This window comes from Hyalella azteca, unplaced genomic scaffold, assembly GCF_000764305.2.
Source record: "Hyalella azteca isolate HAZT.00-mixed unplaced genomic scaffold, Hazt_2.0.2 contig5386, whole genome shotgun sequence".
NCBI lineage: Eukaryota > Metazoa > Arthropoda > Malacostraca > Amphipoda > Hyalellidae > Hyalella > Hyalella azteca.
Window position 1 is genome coordinate 739,005 of NW_025935579.1, and position 19,294 is coordinate 758,298.

At 36.1% G+C, this 19,294-nt stretch overlaps 2 protein-coding genes across 3 annotated transcripts in view; one reads left to right on the forward strand and one right to left on the reverse strand.

The window, feature by feature from the left end:
* The window catches only part of LOC108668974 (vacuolar protein sorting-associated protein 26C), a 12,739-nt gene extending 2,087 nt beyond the window's left edge, over window positions 1-10,652 (forward strand). The window contains exons 1-8 of one of the 2 annotated variants that reach the window (XM_018156253.2): window positions 4,856-5,323; window positions 6,941-7,090; window positions 7,378-7,541; window positions 7,799-7,868; window positions 8,809-8,964; window positions 9,442-9,547; window positions 9,793-9,918; window positions 10,340-10,652. In XM_018156253.2, coding sequence (XP_018011742.1) covers window positions 5,264-5,323; window positions 6,941-7,090; window positions 7,378-7,541; window positions 7,799-7,868; window positions 8,809-8,964; window positions 9,442-9,547; window positions 9,793-9,918; window positions 10,340-10,419 — 912 coding nt within the window. In that variant the 5' untranslated portion in view covers window positions 4,856-5,263 and the 3' untranslated portion in view covers window positions 10,420-10,652. Of the gene's footprint in view, window positions 1-4,855; window positions 5,324-6,940; window positions 7,091-7,377; window positions 7,542-7,798; window positions 7,869-8,808; window positions 8,965-9,441; window positions 9,548-9,792; window positions 9,919-10,339 lie in introns of those variants that run through there. The other variant, XM_047880415.1, reaches the window with a different exon arrangement.
* Window positions 10,483-17,849, reverse strand: LOC108668973 (denticleless protein homolog). The gene is made up of 9 exons (XM_018156252.2): window positions 17,742-17,849; window positions 17,334-17,496; window positions 16,948-17,054; window positions 16,535-16,732; window positions 16,046-16,150; window positions 13,764-13,878; window positions 13,376-13,581; window positions 12,419-12,621; window positions 10,483-12,130 (listed from the first exon to the last, which is right to left on the reverse strand). The coding sequence occupies exons 1-9, from the start codon at window positions 17,794-17,796 to the stop codon at window positions 10,643-10,645; spliced, it is 2,640 nt and encodes an 879-aa protein (XP_018011741.1). The 5' UTR covers window positions 17,797-17,849; the 3' UTR covers window positions 10,483-10,642.
* Between the last annotated feature and the right edge of the window lie 1,445 nt (window positions 17,850-19,294).

The window sequence follows — 19,294 nt, forward strand, 5'->3', positions numbered from 1 at the left end:
AGATGTGTATAAGAGATTGCGTTATAACACAATAGATAGCATTAGAACACAATAGATCGCGTTAGAACACAATAGATAGCATTAGAACACAATAGATTGCGTTAGAACGCAATAGATCACGTTAGAATACAATAGAACACAATAGATTGCGTTGGAACACAATAGATTGCGTTAGAACACAATAGATCACGTTAGAACACAACAGACTGCGTTAGAACACAATAGATTGCGTTAGAACATAATAGATCACGTTAGAACACAACAGATTGCGTTAGAACACAATAGATTGCGTTAGAACACAATAGATAGCATTAGAACACAATAGATAGCATTAGAACACAATAGATTGCGTTAGAACGCAATAGATCACGTTAGAATACAATAGAACACGTTAGAACACAACAGATTGCGTTTGAACACAATAGATCACGTTAGAACACAATAGATCACGTTAGAACACAATAGATCGCGTTAGAACGCAATAGATCACGTTAGAAAATAATAGAACACGTTAGAACACAATAGATTGCGTTAGAACACAATAGATCGCGTTAGAACGCAATAGATCACGTTAGAAAACATTAGAACACAATAGATTGCGTTAGAACACAATAGATCGCGTTAGAACACGATAGATCGCGGTAGAACGCAATAGATCACGTTAGAACGCAATAAATCACGTTAGAACACAATAGATCACGTTAGAACGCTATAGATCGCGGTAGAACGCAATAGATCACGTTAGAACACAATAGATGACATTAGAACACAATAGACCGCGTTACAACACAATAGATTGACAAGTTTTTTCTGCAGGAGCATTGGGCTTGCCAGATGTATGCACATTGTGATCAGGTGACAGATACAAGCAATCAAACAAGCTGAAGATGGGCGTGACAAGTTTTTTTCTGCAGTAGCATTGGGCTTGCCAGACGTATGCACATTGTGATCGGGTGACAGATACAAGCAATCAAACAAGCTGCAGATGGGCATGGTGACAACGGGGCTAATCCAGCAATCTATAGTTTATGATTGGTCATGGCTGCCTGAGCCATAGTTTATGATCGGCCATGGACGCCGATTTAAGGTCGATGTGGCTGATGGAGAGCTTGAAAAGACGCCGATATCTCGAGCTGAAAGGCCCTACTCTACAGCCAGGCATTATCATACTTAGGAAATTGGTTTGAATCTTTAGCAAATGAGAAAATTATAAATGAACTGATTCTAAAAAAAGCTCAAGTTTGCTACTATGTTGAAGCAGAGATACCTGGTCCTACCGTCCTACGCAAGTAACGCAACCATCAATATACTCATGTGAAAAAAATGATTGATAGGGTAAACGCGGTATATTCCGACATCGTAGGTAATTCCGTCACCTCTCCAGCTTTTCCTTTATATTAAGCTTTGTTTTAGTTCCATGCGTTCATTGATGGTTGAAATAAAATATGGCAACATTTTGTGATGTTTCATTGTTGCTGACGCGTAGTGAAGTGTTTTGAGAGTCATGTGAAGGCAACAGAACTTACGTAACGCATACGTTTTTTTTATAGTTTTTCATTTCTCGATGCGTCCTTAATGTGTCGGAATATACCACGTTTACCCTACAAATTCTTTTATATTACAAATTTATCAGTAACTGGCATTCAGCAGTGCTGAATGCCAGTTACTGATAAGCACTGCAGCAGAATGGTTCAATATCATTTGTAAATGTTTTACATGCAGAATCCATTTTGTGCAACAGCCAAGCCTGCCAAGGTGGTGGGAATCTAATGATGGTTAGTGTTTACTTGTTAGTTCTCATTACGCAATCAGTGGGTGAGGTAACTACTAACTACAGTAGGTATGTGCACAAATGACTTATGAATAACAACAAGCCAAGCAAAATGGCAGACCAGCAGTTTTTGTTAGGGCGCGCGGAAGACATTTAGTTCTGCAAGTCCCGTCCAACCGAAACCTTTATTTGACTGGCTTGTGCTTGGAAACTAACAAAAAAACTTCAATTATGACAACACCATCTCATTTTTCGAGAAATCAGCGTAGTTTACTTAATTAGCGGGCATTCACTAAGGGTGCCATTTTGTGCTGAAAATAAAATGTGATATCGTATTACAAAATTTACCAAAATGTTATCAGAGCAAGCTATGCTAAGAGTTCTTTGAACATGCATGTAACATGTCAGAAGCTCTGCCTACCGACCGTCAAATAGTGATGGTGAGGTCTGATAAAAAGACAATTTTTGGTTTGAGATCTGACTGTGAATGACATCCAAAATGGCATTTGTGTTGTGGCAAAAACAATACATAAGATGAGACATATAGGAGGTATAGGACGAGACATAAGACGAGACATGTCCATGAGATTGGACATGAGATGAGGAGACAAGACATGAGACAAGACTTGAGACGAGACATGAGATGAGGCATGAGACAAGACATGAGATGAGACAAGACATGAGATGAGACAAGACGTGAGATGAGACGAGGCATGAGACATGAAATGAGACGAGACATGAAATGAGACGAGACAAGACATAAAATGAGATGAGACATGAAATGAGACTAAACATGAAATGAGATGAGACATGAAATGAGAAGAGACATGAAATGAGACGTGACATGATGATGATCAGTATTCAAAATTATTATTAAGATCAATATTCATTATTATTTATTATAATTAGTTAAGAATTAATATTATTAAAAATTAATAATATTATTATTACTAGTATATTTTATTTGCGTATTCTATTTAATTTCATATTTTTTAGCTAAATTATGGTGCCAAGACCATGAAACTGAAATTTATTCCATCCAATTCTGCCTTTAAGTTAAGTTATAGCAATCTTATCTAGCAGTTGCACCCATTTCCCCCACCCTCCTGCAGTCAAAGTCTCAACCAAAATGTTTTATTCTAGTTAGAATAGATAGCCTACAACAAGAGCTTTCTAATGGTGCTAAAAACTTTGAAATTGGCTCATAGGAAACCTACAAATGAAAGTTTAAAAAAAAAAGGGACAGAAGTTGGTCCATTTTTGGGGTGAAATTGTAAAAAGGAAAAAATTCATATCTTTTTCATTTTTGACCTACTCCACTCATACTTATATGATATTTTTCTAAATTTTTTTCTCTTTTCAGTGGTATAATTTTCATTACGATCAAAGGAAAAATTTTTTTTGTGCACATACCGTACCTAACTACAGCACATGCACATTAACTGCAGTTGCAGATAAAACTCCCAAACATCAAGACAATAATTGAATGAAAACGTTGTGATACCTATATTGTGAGCCTTCTCAAGTTTTAATAATGAAGAAATCATAAGGTTCACAGAATCTAAAGGTTTAAATTCAAACTTTTTCAGTACTCTAATCTAGTCAGTCAACTGAGTTGACTCAGTTGTGCAAGTGTCAAGCCCCACAAGTTGTGCATTGCGTTTTCTTTGATAAGTTTCTCCAATTGCCAATGAGTATCTCCTCAATTTGAAAGCTAACGTAATGAATAGGTGCAGACGTGCAGTAAATTTTTTTATACATTCAATTTGAAACCATTATGTTAAGAGTAAATAGTATTTCCATCTGTAGATCACTCTTGTGCATCTGTGAGTGATGCAGGCAATTAACAATGTTGGGAGTGGGACATTCTTTGTGTTGCCTGGCATTTTATTTATGCCAAAGCCAATTTCTGACAGCCTGCAAACCTGTTTAGAGTTGCCTGGAATGTTTTTTTTAAGGCAGAATGCTGTAGTGGTTCCCGGTAAGCCCGCACAAATATGTGAGACTGTATCTCTTGAGTCCTTGGTCATGGGAACAAATACTGAATGTGGTCAGAAGGAGTCACATTCAGGAAGGTATGAAACATGGAAAACACTAAACAATTTACTACTAACAAAACACAAAATACAAAATGGCAGATAAAACAATAACTGAACAGTACCTAGTCTAACTGAAACACTAGCAGTGGTGTCAGTTCAGCCCACTTGGTCTGGGTAAAGTGCTCTAACGAGTGGACCAATGTGGCATCTCAGCGTTGTAGTTTCAGGTAACTACAAGATAATAGAAAAGTGACAAATGAAAAAAATAGTTATTAACAGCTTCTGCTGCCAGATAACAATGTCTTATTCAAACATTAGCCAAGGCCAACTATGGTTTTAACAACCATATAAATATATATATATATATTTATATATAAATCAAGTAGTAACCACCATTTCATCCCTAGTAGTAGTAGTAGTAATCAAGTAGTAATAAAAAATCAAGTATTAACCATCCTAGGCTTCAGGTACAAGCCAAGGAGTGATAGTTGGCAAGGCAGAACTTGACCACCGGTGGAGGGATGGAGATCAATGCTGAGTGGCTTGTGGACCAAGTCACACACACTCACATACCACATCCAGGCCCCATACACTGCACTCAACACCATCACTCTTACGTTATGGCAGGAAGTATGGTACATTAAGGTACAATTGTGAATGAATGATTCTACTGGACACTATAGCTAATGTTCTGCGGCCCTCTTCAACACTTTTTTTAAGTGAACCACGTATCTTAGAATTCCATCCTGAGTGGGTGAATATTGCAAGATGTTTGGCAATGCTTCAGCAGCAAAATTTATGCCCTCAGAAGATCTTTCCGACACATTTGGATTGAAATTACTGCATTTTAGATATTCCCCAGTCTTTGGCCGACTATTTAGGAAAAAGTAAGGTTTCTGGTATGTTGGATTGATCAAAATGCAGTGAAGCTTGTCAGGAAATCAGTTGCAATGAGTTCCTGCCAAAATATACTGCAAAATTTAAACAAGTAGTTGAGGTCAATATCAGAGCGGTCAGACTGCATTATCACATGTTTAGTTGACACTTAAGTGAAGACAATTTCTTGAATTAATCCACTAAAGAAATGACTCATGTTCTGTTCATTGTTCACACCCTCCCTTCATTGTTGGGCATGTCAACTGCTGACTATACAGATGACTTCACTTTGGAGGTGACCACATTTGTTGGCAATGTAGGCAACTGTGCATTGCCTACAAATGGGTTGAAGTCAACTGGGAGGTGAAAACAGCCTAACAGGACTCGTGGAGAAATTTTTGCCACACTTATCAAAGACTGTTAGGCACCAATTAAACTTGTTTAGGCAAGGGGCTTCATGGACCAGTTTCCAGCATTCCTTAAAGAATAGATAAGAACAAAAGAAAATAACTTATAGGCATCAACTGTGTGAATTGCACAAGAAAATCTTCAAAAGTTGGTTCTTGAAAAATTTTCAATGACAGCACCAATTTTAGAAATAGTTCTTAAACGACCTAGCAAAATATATAATCCTGGGGTAAGTGTACGTATTTTAAAGATTTTTATGTATTGTGGCTAATGATATATTGTAACTACTAGCCAGTAGCCTGCTGGTCCTGCCAATACATTCTAGTAAATACGAAGTTGTTACCCTCAGACCCCGGCTGGCTGCGGCCTGAAAGAAGGAAATTACAGGGAAATATCATACAACTGTAAATGAATGTTGCAGTAAAAGAGGCTAACTCAAGTTTTTCTGCATTTCTAGCATGCTTAAGTGGAAAATTGGGCTGAAGCCACCTGTGAATAAGAAAAAAATTCCTGTGAATCAGGCCATTTTCAACTATTAGTGTAACCTTTTTATAATTTTTGGGTTAAAAATAAGAAAAACAACCTATGTTCACCTACAATTTCATGAAAATTCTGCCCGATGTTCCAAATAGGCTAGAATGCTTTTTGAAAATTGCAAGTAAAATTATCCATTTTGTTTAATTTTACTTGATGGTTTTAATTTCTTGTTAAATTATCCAAAAAACTTCTAATTTTTTGGTTTCTGTATTAATTTTCACTGTTAAATTAGGAATAAAATTTATTTCACATGAAAGGTATAGATGGAAGGTATAAATTTTAAAGAAAATAATTCAATGAATGTACGAGTGATGTTCAACTATATAAATTTTTGAACTTTATTTAAAGGCAAATCAAATAGTTGATAGTCTAAACTGATCACTGTTAAATAAATTATTCATGTCATTTTATTAAATTCTCTCATTTTGTTTGAATGGTTGAAATTAAAAAGGTTAATTAAATTGTTTTTTAACCCATTTGCATGTAAGTTATCCATCACCTCAAATTCATTGCCAAAAGACCCACCAAAGTGCCTGGTTTGTGTTTGAGGCCACATTACATTATCATGTATCTGCAGGTCATTAGTTATCTGACACTACATTGCATTACCCCCTATAATGTCCAAGAGTTGAAATAGAATCATTTACATGAAAATTTTGAATTGGAAAACAAAATAGATGTTCTCTCTGCATTTAAAAAAACAGAAGTAGCAATATCTAGTCAATTATATAAAGTAGTACCGGTATAGTACCATGATGAAATGGTATAAAATTGTTGTTAAATTGTTACCCTTCCTTCGCATTTGAATGCTTCTATTTAAGTTTTATCAAATTTTTACCAGTTGCAGAGCAACTGTATTTATCAGATTCTTCAATTGCAATTCTTCCATAAAAATATTAAATTTTCACTAATGCCTACATTTGGAGGAAATATTTCTTATAATTGTTCAGACCTTCTTGTCAATTAGGAATATTGAGCAAAAGTTTTTTACATTTATGAAAAGAAAACTAGTATGTATGCTTGAAACATTCTTGCCTTAGAAAAATTGTGTTGGTGGCTCTTGTAGTAGGTACCATGAGATAAGCAACAAAAGCATAAAAGATTTATATTTTATGTATTTACCATGTGACTATTTGTATCACAGAAATTTAAATGCTAATAATGGTCCAAGTTGCAACATTTTATGGTATTAACTAAAAGTTCAAATTTGTTAAGTTAAAATGTTTGCTCATTTCTATGCTTGCCTGCAGAAAGTTCAATAAACAATTGATGGTAAAGCTATCGTTCTCTAATAGTTTGTTGCCTTCAGGAAACTCTGTATGGCTGCCTTGTTGTTTCAAATCCTTGCAAAAGTGACCTCAAACATGATGGCATCATCATGCAGCTGGAAGGGGTACTCAGCATTCTCATTCCTCCAAGCAAGCAAGGGCTAATTGATACTGTTGTCAACTCTTTAAAGGTATGTACGATCAAGGCTTTAAACTTGAGCATGAAATGCTTAATTAGATAATTAAAATTTCTACATGCTGTTCAAATGCATTTTAAATATTCCATGCTTGCTATAGTGTATTGTATACTGAAATGTAATGAATGCATCATCACCTTTCTAGTATAAAATTTGATAATCCAGACAAAAATACTTCTCTATTTTTCCAAGTAGGTAGTAATTGTATATTAAATTTCAAATTTTCTGAAAGTTTATTGGACACAGAGACTTTAATGATGTGAATTTATTTTTATTATCAGCCAACTGTGCTGCACAGTGAGGTGCTGGAAATTTGCAGAGCGGGCAAATTCCCACATGGTACCTCAGAATTGCCTTTTGAGGTCTTGTTGCCCATTTCAAGTCCTAAGAAGCCCATTTATGAAACATTCCATGGGAACAGCATCAACATCCATTATGCCCTAAGGTGAACTTTTAACAAACCTCTAGAGACTTTCAGTGCATCAGGAGGTGAGGTTTTATACAGTAGCATACTTTTTACATTTATGGGGAACTATTTTATTTTCAATTGTTTTTCAGCTAACTTCACCTACTTCACCCCAAATAGCTTCACACCTACTAAGTTTTTAAACTGATCTTCAACTAGGAAGGTTTCATTAAAAGACATTTGAAGAAGTCTTTATTTTTTCTTCCATCATGTTAAATCAATACATATTTTGACAGATGCACCGTTAAAAGGAGTCTCCTCTCCAAGCCATTGATTCAAATGACAGAATTCCTGGTAGAGCATAAGGTTTGTGTTATTTTTTAGTGCATTCAATGCATCTATAGGGAATATTGACTTCAAATAAAAACACAGTAGGATTAAATTTGTTATAACTTTGAAATTTTTGATTAACAGCTGAATTTTTATTTATTTTTATTACAGTTTTATTAGTTTACTTCAAATTCTTATGTGTATATACTGAATATATTAGATATGAATTAAGAGTATAAAGGTGTCTTGTATCTGAGGGTTCTTATATCATTTAAAAATATATTATATTTTTATAAATCTCTTTTTGTGTTTGAAACCCAGTTTGAAAGTAAATGGGTGCTGTTTGAGAGTGACTCCACAATACCTATGTCAGGAAATTACTTGCATCTGAAATTTTGTTTTTAGCCCAGAAATATATAAGCATTTGCAGAACCCGTTGTGGATTAAACAGTTAATGTTTAGGCTTAGGGGCTGTTCAGGCGTGCATCCATGATACTTGTTGCAGAATATTGTCTGGACCAGAAAATTTATCACTGGTGGAAAATAGTGAGGTACCGTATTTTATAACTGGTGGGAAGGGATTGGATCAAAAGTTGAAGTTTGACATTTAAATTAGTTATATATATATTAGTGCAAAATAGTTTTCAAAAAGAGAGTTCAATGGGAGTTCTATGTTCCCTGTAAAATGTGGGTTGGAACGTTATTTTTTTCAGTATATGTTAGTTTTTCTTAGGGATTATGGACAACAGGAATGATGGGATTGAGAAATTGCAGAGATTATTAAGCATCAGCACTGCCGGTCTAACCTGCAAGCATATAATAATAATTAAAACGGCTTTTCTTTTTTGGTAAAGGCTGAGGTTTGTTGGCTAAAAACAGGTAATTCCTGACAAATTTAACATATTTGTAAATACTCAAATAGTTTTTATATTATGTTGGTGCAAAATACATATTAAAATGCTTTCTGTATTGACAGCCTTCAAGTTGTCCTCTGCCTCCACGTGTCAGAGAATTCAGCCTCACCCCCGCAAATGTAAACAATGCTGGAGAAAGAAGCCGCTTGCCTAACTTCAGCATCACTGGCCGTCTCGACAGTGACATGTGTAGCCTCAGCAAGCCTCTCACGGGCGAGGTAAGTTATTCATCTGAATCTTTTATTGCATTACACATTTTTTAAGTGAGTGTAAATTCATTGAAGAAATTCCTTGTAAAAATGTTTTTTTTTGAGCATATTTTCTAGCATCATTCTATGTGAAAATGATACTCAAGCAAAAGATTTCTTCAGATGAAAGATTCATAATTCTTTAAGCATTTGTTTATTATGGTATTGATTAATTAATATTAATTTATTGTATCTTTAATTCATTGATATTACTGTATGTTTATTAATTAATTTCTGAGTATGTGCTCATAACCCTTAATAAGAGTCTTTAATAAAAATCATTCTTCACTTGAAATGGTAAGAAATTTCACCATTAGATTAGCTTAAAATGTCATAAATTATTATCTGTGGATCATCAGATGATATAAGTTTTTGGAAGCATGTTGCAGTTTGTGCTGTGGCCATCAAGAAAGCCAACTTTTAATATAATTTTTTTGCACTGTACAGATCTGTGTGCAGGAGTGCAGCGGAGGAGTTGTTAACAGCATTGAGGTTCAGCTTCACAGACTTGAGACCTGCGGCAATCCTGCTGACCATTTGGCTCCCACTGAGAGTAAAAAATATTTTCTTCCAGACTCGCTATGAAGAATTTCTTCTTCCATTTTTACACTATAACGCGAAATCTATTTCCTGTTTATCTGTAATCGACCTTTTTCATTTTATTTTTGTGAAATATGTCCTGATTGGATGATGTAGGTAATTTTGTGAAACGTGTGGTACCGAACATTTAGCGAACAATAAGCATCTCAAAACGATTGCAACATTTAATTATTTCTCTGTTGTTATACTGGTGAGCAGCGAGTGAAGTGCAGAGCTGGCAAGTGTGCGACGGTGACGTGGCGCGTGGGCTGGCTATTCCGCTGTGCCTACCGCTGCCGCGCGTCTTCACCTGCGCGACTGTCAGTTCCCGTAACTTTGCAATTGGTAAGCTTTTTCAGCCAGCTTTACCTATCAATCATTAATTTACGTTGACGCCAATTGTGCGACGTGATAAGATAATCATTGATTTAAGTTAACACCAATTGTAATAACTCTGAGCGTGAGCAATTTTTGCTATGCAGTCCTCACTTTCGATACGCAGTATAATTCATTGATCAAATGGGAGAGGGCTACAGTCTTGCACATTTTATTCGTTGTTCAGAAGTTCAAGATAAAATATTGCAACAGTTAATTATAGTTCATAAGAAAATTGTTTCCAATTGAAACGCTGTCCTCAAGTGCATCTCAAATGAAAATATATAAAAGAAATATTTTGGTTAACAAATTTCTGTTGAATTATTCAATGCAATGTTGGTTTGCTGTAGTACATCGCCTAGAACGATAATTTACCATTCTTTTATTGCAGGTTTTGAGGTGATCATTCAAGTAGCTTTCTGCAACGATCATCTGGTGAAGGAAACTATCCCTATTGTGTTAGAGAGATGAGTGTTGCTAATGTATCAATGTAAGGGCTATTTATATAGGTTAATAATAGGCTTGTGATTATATTCTTAATAATGATTTATATTGAGATCTTATTATTGTGAGATTCATCTTAAATATTAGGCATATTTTGATCCTTTAACAAATTGTTCAAATGAATTCGTCATTGAGAAAACTGTTTTGTTAAAATTAATTTAACCTCCTTTTTAAAAACTCGAATAAACTTTTACTTGAAAGTGAGTTTCATTTGTGTAGTTCTAGGAGAGTTGTTACCTGCTGGGTTTGAAGGACTGTCTGACAGCGACACAATTTTCAGATTCTTTTTTCCTTTACCCTTCACTGCTGGTTTTCTTGAAGAACTTGGCGCTGTTTTTTCTATGGTAGAAATTGTATCGGTTACCTTACCTGAAGCAGCTTTTCCGTCCGAAGTTTGACTAAATTGGAGTTTTCGTTGGCTGGAAAGTGTGCTGAGCCAGTTAGATGTTATTTGCTTCTCGTGTAAAACAGGCACAGGACGAGGAGATATGCCATCTTTGACGAAATTTGGCAAGTTGGCAGTAGGTGACTCAAATCTGGATTTCGACCGCGGCTGATGTGATATTTCTAAACTGTCTTTAACAGGTGTCAAGGAACTTCCAACTGAAGAGTAAACGACATCCAAAGACGCCGGTGTATTTGTAGTTGATTTACTACTATCTTCATCTAAACTTGACCTAGATTTATTTTCAACAAACAAACCTCTCAAGCTGTTATTCTTTATCGTCTCTAACATACTTTGCTCAAATGGCTGAACACTTTCGGCAATTTCTGATATAGTTTCTAATTTTAAGCTTGTCGAGGATTTCGGTTTTTCATTTGATTTACCATAATTCAACATTTTTGCCACAGTAGAAGGTTGACTCAAATTATTGTTTTCCACAAGAACATCTTTAGAAGGGGAAATCGGTTTTCGCTTGTTACAGATGGATCCATCATCTCGAATGTTTTCCTGTTCTCCACCATGACTTTTCTCCAGGACGTCAGTAAGTTTTCTCTTAATTCCTGCACGCTTGGAGGCGCTAGTACATTCGTTTTGCGCGGACGTCGGCTGTAGAGGTGTACCACACGCCGGTGAAGGCTTAGGCGTTTTCTTTGCCGTTGATAACCACTGGAGAAGTGTCAATGACCTGTCCAAACTTGAGGGAGTACGAGGAGTTTGTAGGAGTGAAGCTCGTTGAGCGCTATGGTTCTCCCCTTCATAGCGGGGAGAATCGGTTGGGTGTGTACTTTGATGAGGTGTAAACAATAACATATTGCGGGCCTCGTTGTCAGTCGCTCGACTTGAAGGTGTGGTGGGGATGGGGGTACTTGGGTCTCTGGTTGGTAGATCTGTACTGCGACCTGGAGTTGATAAAGTTGGAGCATGGCTATTACTTCGTAGAGGCGTTGACATACTGTATGATAATTTAGGCCTTGAGCGTGGAGTTTGGGGAACTGGTGGTAAAGGTTGAGATATTCCAGAATACTCTACGTCATAGGATAGTTTCCTCAAATATCTTAGTGGTCTCATTTTTGAACATCGGCTCATTGGTGGACAGCGAGCAAGAACTGCCTCGTCAACCAGGGTAACTTGGCCACGGAAAAAATCATCATTCTCTGAAGTCTGGTTCTTCTCATAAAATGAATGATCCATGTAATAAATCTTCTGCATACCTTCATCCCCACATGTGGCGATCTGAAAAATTGTATTTCGATTAAGAATTGAGTAAATTTTCATAGCAATATTTTATGTGTATATGAAATTCAAAATTAATATAAAATTTTATTTATACGTTCAGAAATTTACCTCCAGTTTATTACTTGTATCATGGTAGCATTACGCATTCAAACCGGAGATCACGTGCAAACCTGTCACTTTTCATCAAAATAGCATACCATCAATGTAGCATCAAATGTTATATGTAGAGTAACGACACTTAGAATTTTTCATTTTGCTCGTCACACACCACCAGGATCTGAATACCTTGTCACCGCCGAACTGTCCCCAGTCCACAGCAGAAACCTCCCCTCGATGTCCTGTCAACTGAGCCACAGGAGGTCCCGGTCTGCTGGTCAGCCAGACCAGGGCTCGTCCGTCCGCTCCTCCAGACACGAGGTAGCGACCACACGAGCTCACCGCCATGCGGACGTAGTGCGTCGTGTTCAGGCAGCCAGTGTAGCAGCTCACTGAGGAAGAAACGTCGATAGATTTTAATTTTGTACGTTTTTCCGAGTGCATTCTATATTTTGAACAAATCAATGGAAATACACAAATGTACATGACTGCACAGAGATGGCTATATATTAATTATATCATTGAAGTTTTAGAACTATAGATAGATTTTCTTTTCATAGTACACCATTGCAATCAAATTATTTAAGGAATTTCTCCTTCACAAATCAAGATTAAAGGAGGGCTTGATGACTGCGCTTAATTTCTTTGACACCTCCAGAAAAATACTGATCTTTTTTTGACACCTTTGGAATAACTTGGGCAACGAGATTAGCTATTACTATAACCTGGAAGAATAATTTTTTTATAGATTACGATAGTCAACAATCAATCATGATTGGAGCTGGAAATTTTTTTTAGGTACGTTTAGTGAAACTTAACATTTTTCGCATTACAGGTGTTGTGGCGGATAAATTGGGAGGCCAGGCAAGATTTCAATGTCACAGAGTTTACTGGTATATTTCCGACTGCTTAAACAATTTTGTTAATGCTAAATAGAGTTATGTATTTCCGGAAAGATTTTCTATGATCATTTATAACTAAGGACTCCAAGGAACTCGGCAGTATATAATGCCATTCTGAAAAGCTTATCAAAACATTCCCATACAATGATGCAAATTAATTGCGTACGTTACAATCGTTTTAAACTCCGCCGGGCAAAATTCATTTCAATCACGAAAGCAAGATTAATTTCACACAAAATCATACCAGGCTCGGCGCTGGGCATGGCCAGATGGTAAGCGTATATCTTGTAGTCCATGGCGAGAGCATAGAGGTAGTGAGAGCGCGAAGGAGCACAAGCCCACCCGAAGCCCCGCATGGAGGATGTTTGAGGCTGCGAGAGCGTGTGTACTGGCACAGGTACGCTACGTAACGTACAGTGACTTTTGCGCAAATCCCACATTTTGATCAGCCTGTGTACACATTGATAGAGATCAGATCTTTTGCAGGAATGGGATTAGCTCCTGAAGTATTTTCAAAGTTAGTGTATTCACCAAGAAAACATGTTTCAAGTGCTCAAGTTCAAATGTAAATATTACACAAGCGATGGGTTGCTCAAAATTTATAAATTCATTGCAAATCCCCTTAACAGTACCCATCAGTCGAGCCTGTAGACGTGAGCGTATGCTCCTCGTAGAATACAAGGGATGAAACAGCGTTGCTCGGCGGAGCATTTGGCGTTCGGTGTTTACTGCAAACGCGCCCAGTCACTGTCAAAAGGAACATGAATATAGCAATACAATTTATAGTTTCCTGAGCAACATTGGTCGTCGACATATTCCCGCCTGCGATGACTAGGCATCATATAAAAAGTTTCAGCCACTTGACCCACTTCGTACATGTACAGGGTGCGGCGCGGGAACTTACTTATTTGAATTGCGCGCCACGTGGCGGCCATTAGTCCTAGGAAGGTGGCGCCATGCGCAATATGGTGCGCGGGCTATGAAGTTTTTCGTCCACTCAGTTCAGTTGCGACCATGCAGTGGAAAACGTTATCTTTAATACTTTTTACTTTGTGATTTTTTTAAAAGAGTAAGTTCCCACGCCGCACCCTGTATAACAAAACAATGAAGAGGCATGTAGAGAAGTGCTATAGTGATGCAGCTAAAAAAACAGTCAAGTTTCATATTAAAAAGAGGCGTTATTTGCGGACAAAAAAAAAACTCAGCAAAAAATGTACGGCAGTTTTTTCAATAATTGAAAAAAATTTTCCATCATTTAAATGTTTCCTCTTTCTTTCAGCATTTCTATCTGCTTTTCACCATAAATAACTGCATTCAATCATTTTGAAAACCTCACAGACATATTGAATAAGCATACTTGGAAATCTAGATTTCACAACTAATTAAAGAAATTACGAGTCTTCCTTATAATATTTGCAGTTCCTACATTTAAAAGATAATAGGGAGCGAGCAATATGATGAATGGGACATTAAAATTTAAGAGATGACGTGATTTCTGGGCACGTTTTTCAGTACCTAACAGTGTACTACAGGTACCGCAATCATACTAGAGAATACAATGAGCATCGTGCACGATATTGTAGAAGTTAGATCAAGAAATTGGCTAATATTTGCACTGAACAATGCTACCCACGTGTGGAAAAGCATGAAATCTACTGATCCCACGATCAGTAGATTGGAATCTACTGATCTGATCATTCATCTTCACTCCTATGTCTGTAATTGGAATGGGGTTGTGGAGACCTTATTTAACCTTGGCATTGATCAGCCAAGCAGTTCATATTCATGCGTGCAAAAACTATAGGCAGCATATCTCCCAACGACTAAAAAAATGTAAAATTTAAAACGTGTGTTTCCTTCGACATCCTAAGTTAACACTATCATCCTTTCAATCATAAGATATACTAGAATACATAAAAATTAAAAAAAAACGGGCATTGATTCTAAAAGAGTAATATTAAAATGTAAAAAATATAACTCAGTACTCACTGCAGTGAGTGACAGAGAGCGCAAAAAAAATCGACGAAAACGTGAAGTCACGGACAGACGGATATGACGAGCACAATGGGACAATTTTTCCATAAATGATAAAATGCGCTTAAAAGGACATGAATCATTAAACAGGAACTGATGTATAGATATTTGTTACAGCTAGGGTATCATTTTGTCTTCACCAATGATCAAGATTTTTCATGTCATCTCCCTCCTATCTCTCAGCCTAGTCACGCTCTCCATATCTTTCTCGGCTTGCAGTCACAGCGACATTTGCTTCCAGTGAAATACCCGCAATCATTTCAATCCACTGGCCTGTTCTCACGTTCCTAATTGCATTATTCCCCTGCCTCATTAAGGGTCGCTTCCATCATAACCCCTTTTCTCTCGTATGCCTCGCACTCCACCATCAGGTGCTCCAGGCTAATTCAAACCCCATTACACCTAAAAAACTCATCCTTTTTCCTCCCATTCCGTCTGCATGTATTTACAGTTACGCCAGGCGCCCCTGCTCACACACAAAAACGTACAGTGCATATTTCTACTACCATCATGTATGCATTCAAACGTTGGTACCCCTTTCACTACCAAGAGTAGATAATACAGAGTAATTATGATTTGTAATTAATTTTGTTATTTATTAATTTTGTCAGAAGGGAGAGATGCCAGTTTTACTTGTAATAAGGCAGCGCCAGACGAAATCTCGGACGTAAGTTTCGAGTTGAAAAATTGTATGTACTGCCAATAGAATCAACATTATGAGAGCGTCTGAGGGAGGTTGCCTATGACAGCTGTATACGTAGTATATAACTGTGCCAGCACAGGGCATTTAAAATTATTGCATATCCATAGAAAAAAAAAGAAGCTAAACTGCTAAGCATAAAATCCTTATTCAGATTTCACAATTTGGTAGATAACTCACCGGCGGACGGATGTGCAGACTCTATTTTGTCAGCGCGATGTTGGGGGCTGCAGCGACGATCCCACACAACAATATTCCCGTCACGTCCACCAGATACAAACACCACTGCAACACAATGGCATGTTCCATAAAATCTTCATCTTATTAAAAGAAGCTAATATCACACAAACAACAAAGTTCTATGTGACAAGAAAGATAGACCGATTAACTAAATATGATTAATATCTCTAGAAAGTAAATATCTCAGCCAAGGGTAGAATGTACCTATATCAGTGATTGAAACAATAAAAATGTATGAACAATACTATCCAAGCTGTACTTATTATTTGTCTGAAATCATACAGCACCTAAGATTGAGGTGACATTTTTAGCATTAGTATCCAGCAAAAATTCACAATAGTGCTGGGATAAAATATATATCTAATTAACAATTTCTAATCACAGAGGGGAGAATCAAACAGATATACACAACATGCACAAGTAACTTACTTGGATCATAAGGGTTAATCTGTAAGGTTTTGACAGTTCGTGAGTGGCCAAATAACTTGAGCAGTGGATGCAGCCTTCCTTCACCAAGTTTCCAGAGTACAACAGCCTTGTCTCCTCCACATGATAGAATTTCTTCAGTGTTGGGTACCCAGCTCACATCAATGACAGCATCAACATGGACGCTCTCATTGCAAGAGGCTAGCTCATGGAAAATCAAGTTCACTACCTTGGTTAAGGAAAAATTAGTGGAGCATCTTCTATATGAAACCTAATAAAATAGTTACTTTCCTAATGATGGCATTTGAATATATTCAAAGGAAATCTTTTCCATGCCAATTTTTTATGCTAATCATTGACAAGATTTAAAGGCAAACTAAAATTATTACACAGAACAAATGGAAAAAAATACTCACAAATTACTGTAGGAACATTTGAGCGTTCAGCTGAATTAACAATTGTCACATTTCCATCTTCCCCTCCATAAGCCAGCAAATGACCAGTGTTGGAGTCTTTTCCAAAACTGAAACAAAATGTAAAAATTTTAGACAAAATAAATTAAGCTTGAAATGGTTAACTTTAATATGACTAAAATAAGATATTATACTTGTATTATAGGATGGAAAAATTGTAAGATAACTAGGTAATAGAGGACCAGAGCAAATGATGGTTTATGCCCTTCAGGTCAAAGAGTAATTTCAGAACTATCTTGCCCAGTTTGCTTCAAGTTAACAATATCCAAAACTGTGTCATTATGCATCCAGTCAGTTGAAAGTTTTCCAAACAAAATTTTTACACACACCTGCAACAGTACATAGGCTGGTTGCCATAGACTTCCCCTTGGTCATCTTCACAGAAGAATTTATAATCAGTATATTTTGTACACTTCAAGTCCAGCAACGACTTAATGCGGTGAGATGAGCATGAAGGAATAAATGATGACTGGCCATATGGAAAAGAAAATCCTGAAAAACATCAAAAGGATACTTTAACAAATCTTTCATTCAATATCTTCACATACATAAAAATATTGAATTAATAATTCAGTCACAGCAGTGAAAACATAAAATAAAACATGATCCACAAATAGCACATTATTTCATCTGAATGTTTCACCTGCCAAAAACACATTTTAACAAGAGTACATATACATTTATGATTTTAAATCAATTTTCATAATTTCAATTCTATTTGAAAACAGATCACTTACCTAACAAGCTTCTCTCATTCAAAACCTGCACAATATTAGTTTCTAAAAATGACATGATAGAATCTGAAAAACTTTCAACATAATCAGAGGAAATAAGCAAAAATTAAAATGAATACATCCTGACACAAGAAAAATTTATTTAGTTTTGACATATCATCCAATTAACCATCCAATAGTCAAATATTGAGATGAGCTAACAATTTGCACTGTATTCTAAATACACTACAAAAATTTCCAAAGCACAATTAATAAGCCAAAGTTTCAGGTGTGTTGCCAACAGCCAAGATTGCTCATTAAGGAAAAAAATGTGTAGCCAGCTTAACTGAAAATACATGTTCAAAACTACATTATCCTGAAAGATATGACACTAGGAAATAGGAATGCGAATTTAAAGGCCAATGCATTTTCAGCATGGAATTCTAAGAATTGTAGTTTAAAAATGTATATTTAAATATCAACCCATTGCTCAACCCAAAAATTTTTCAAAAATTTTATAAAACTGATACTATCTACTAAATGTCAAAGCTTCCATATCATTTTAGTGAATTAGCCCTCTTGTACCTCCAAAGAATTTTTCTTCAGAGTTGCAAAAATGTTAATTAATGCCTAGGTATATAAATTCAGCTGCAGCTTAGATAATGCAAATTATTAATAACACATGATAAATTTTAGAGGCAAGTCGTTTTCAGCACTTAAGAGATATTGATACAATAAAATCTCTATAAATACATGTATTTATTAATTATCCCTGCTAAATTTAATCTAACACATCATAAGGTTCCCTAAAACAGCATGAATTGGACCGGGTGACTAGCACCATTTTTAGAGCTGATATTTTTTGTGCTACAAATAGTCACATAGTAACTATATGAAATATATCATTATTGCATTTTTAGGTTACCTCATGGTATTTCAAGAGCCATCAATCCAACTTTTTCAAGGCAAGAACCTTTTGAGTGATAGGGATTTCTTTTCTCAAAATCACCCTGCTTTGCAGTTTTTCAGGAGTTATAATATTGAATGTTGGTGAGCCACCAGCATTTTTAGAAATTTTGAAATTCTCTGACATTGTCCACAGTAAACGATGTTGAAATTGGGAAGGTGTTGAGCAAGCCAAAGTTGGGAATTCTCTAATTATGGCTCAGAAAGTGGATAATTTTTATGCATTTCAACAAGCCATATAATTTTAGCCAAACCAAAATATATTAGGAGGTTAGGAGCCACAAGATTAAAAATTTATCATAATTATTTAATATTAAGATCCAAGCATCAAAATTTTCCAATCTCACGCAATTTAGTTCAAGGTGGTATTTATGAGGGTTAGAAAATGTATACTCCTGAACCTCAATTATTAAAATTTCCTGGAATTTTGTATCATGAAAGTTACATTTTCAATAAATTTTGAGTCTTGTAGCTTGATAGTAAACTCAAGCCAACTGAAACATGTAAGATCCTAATATGGATAGGAGATAATTAACCTAACAGGAATTTGTGAGTTACAACTCCAAAAATTGTTGGAAAGCTCAGATCATAGCTCAAAAAGTACCATCAAT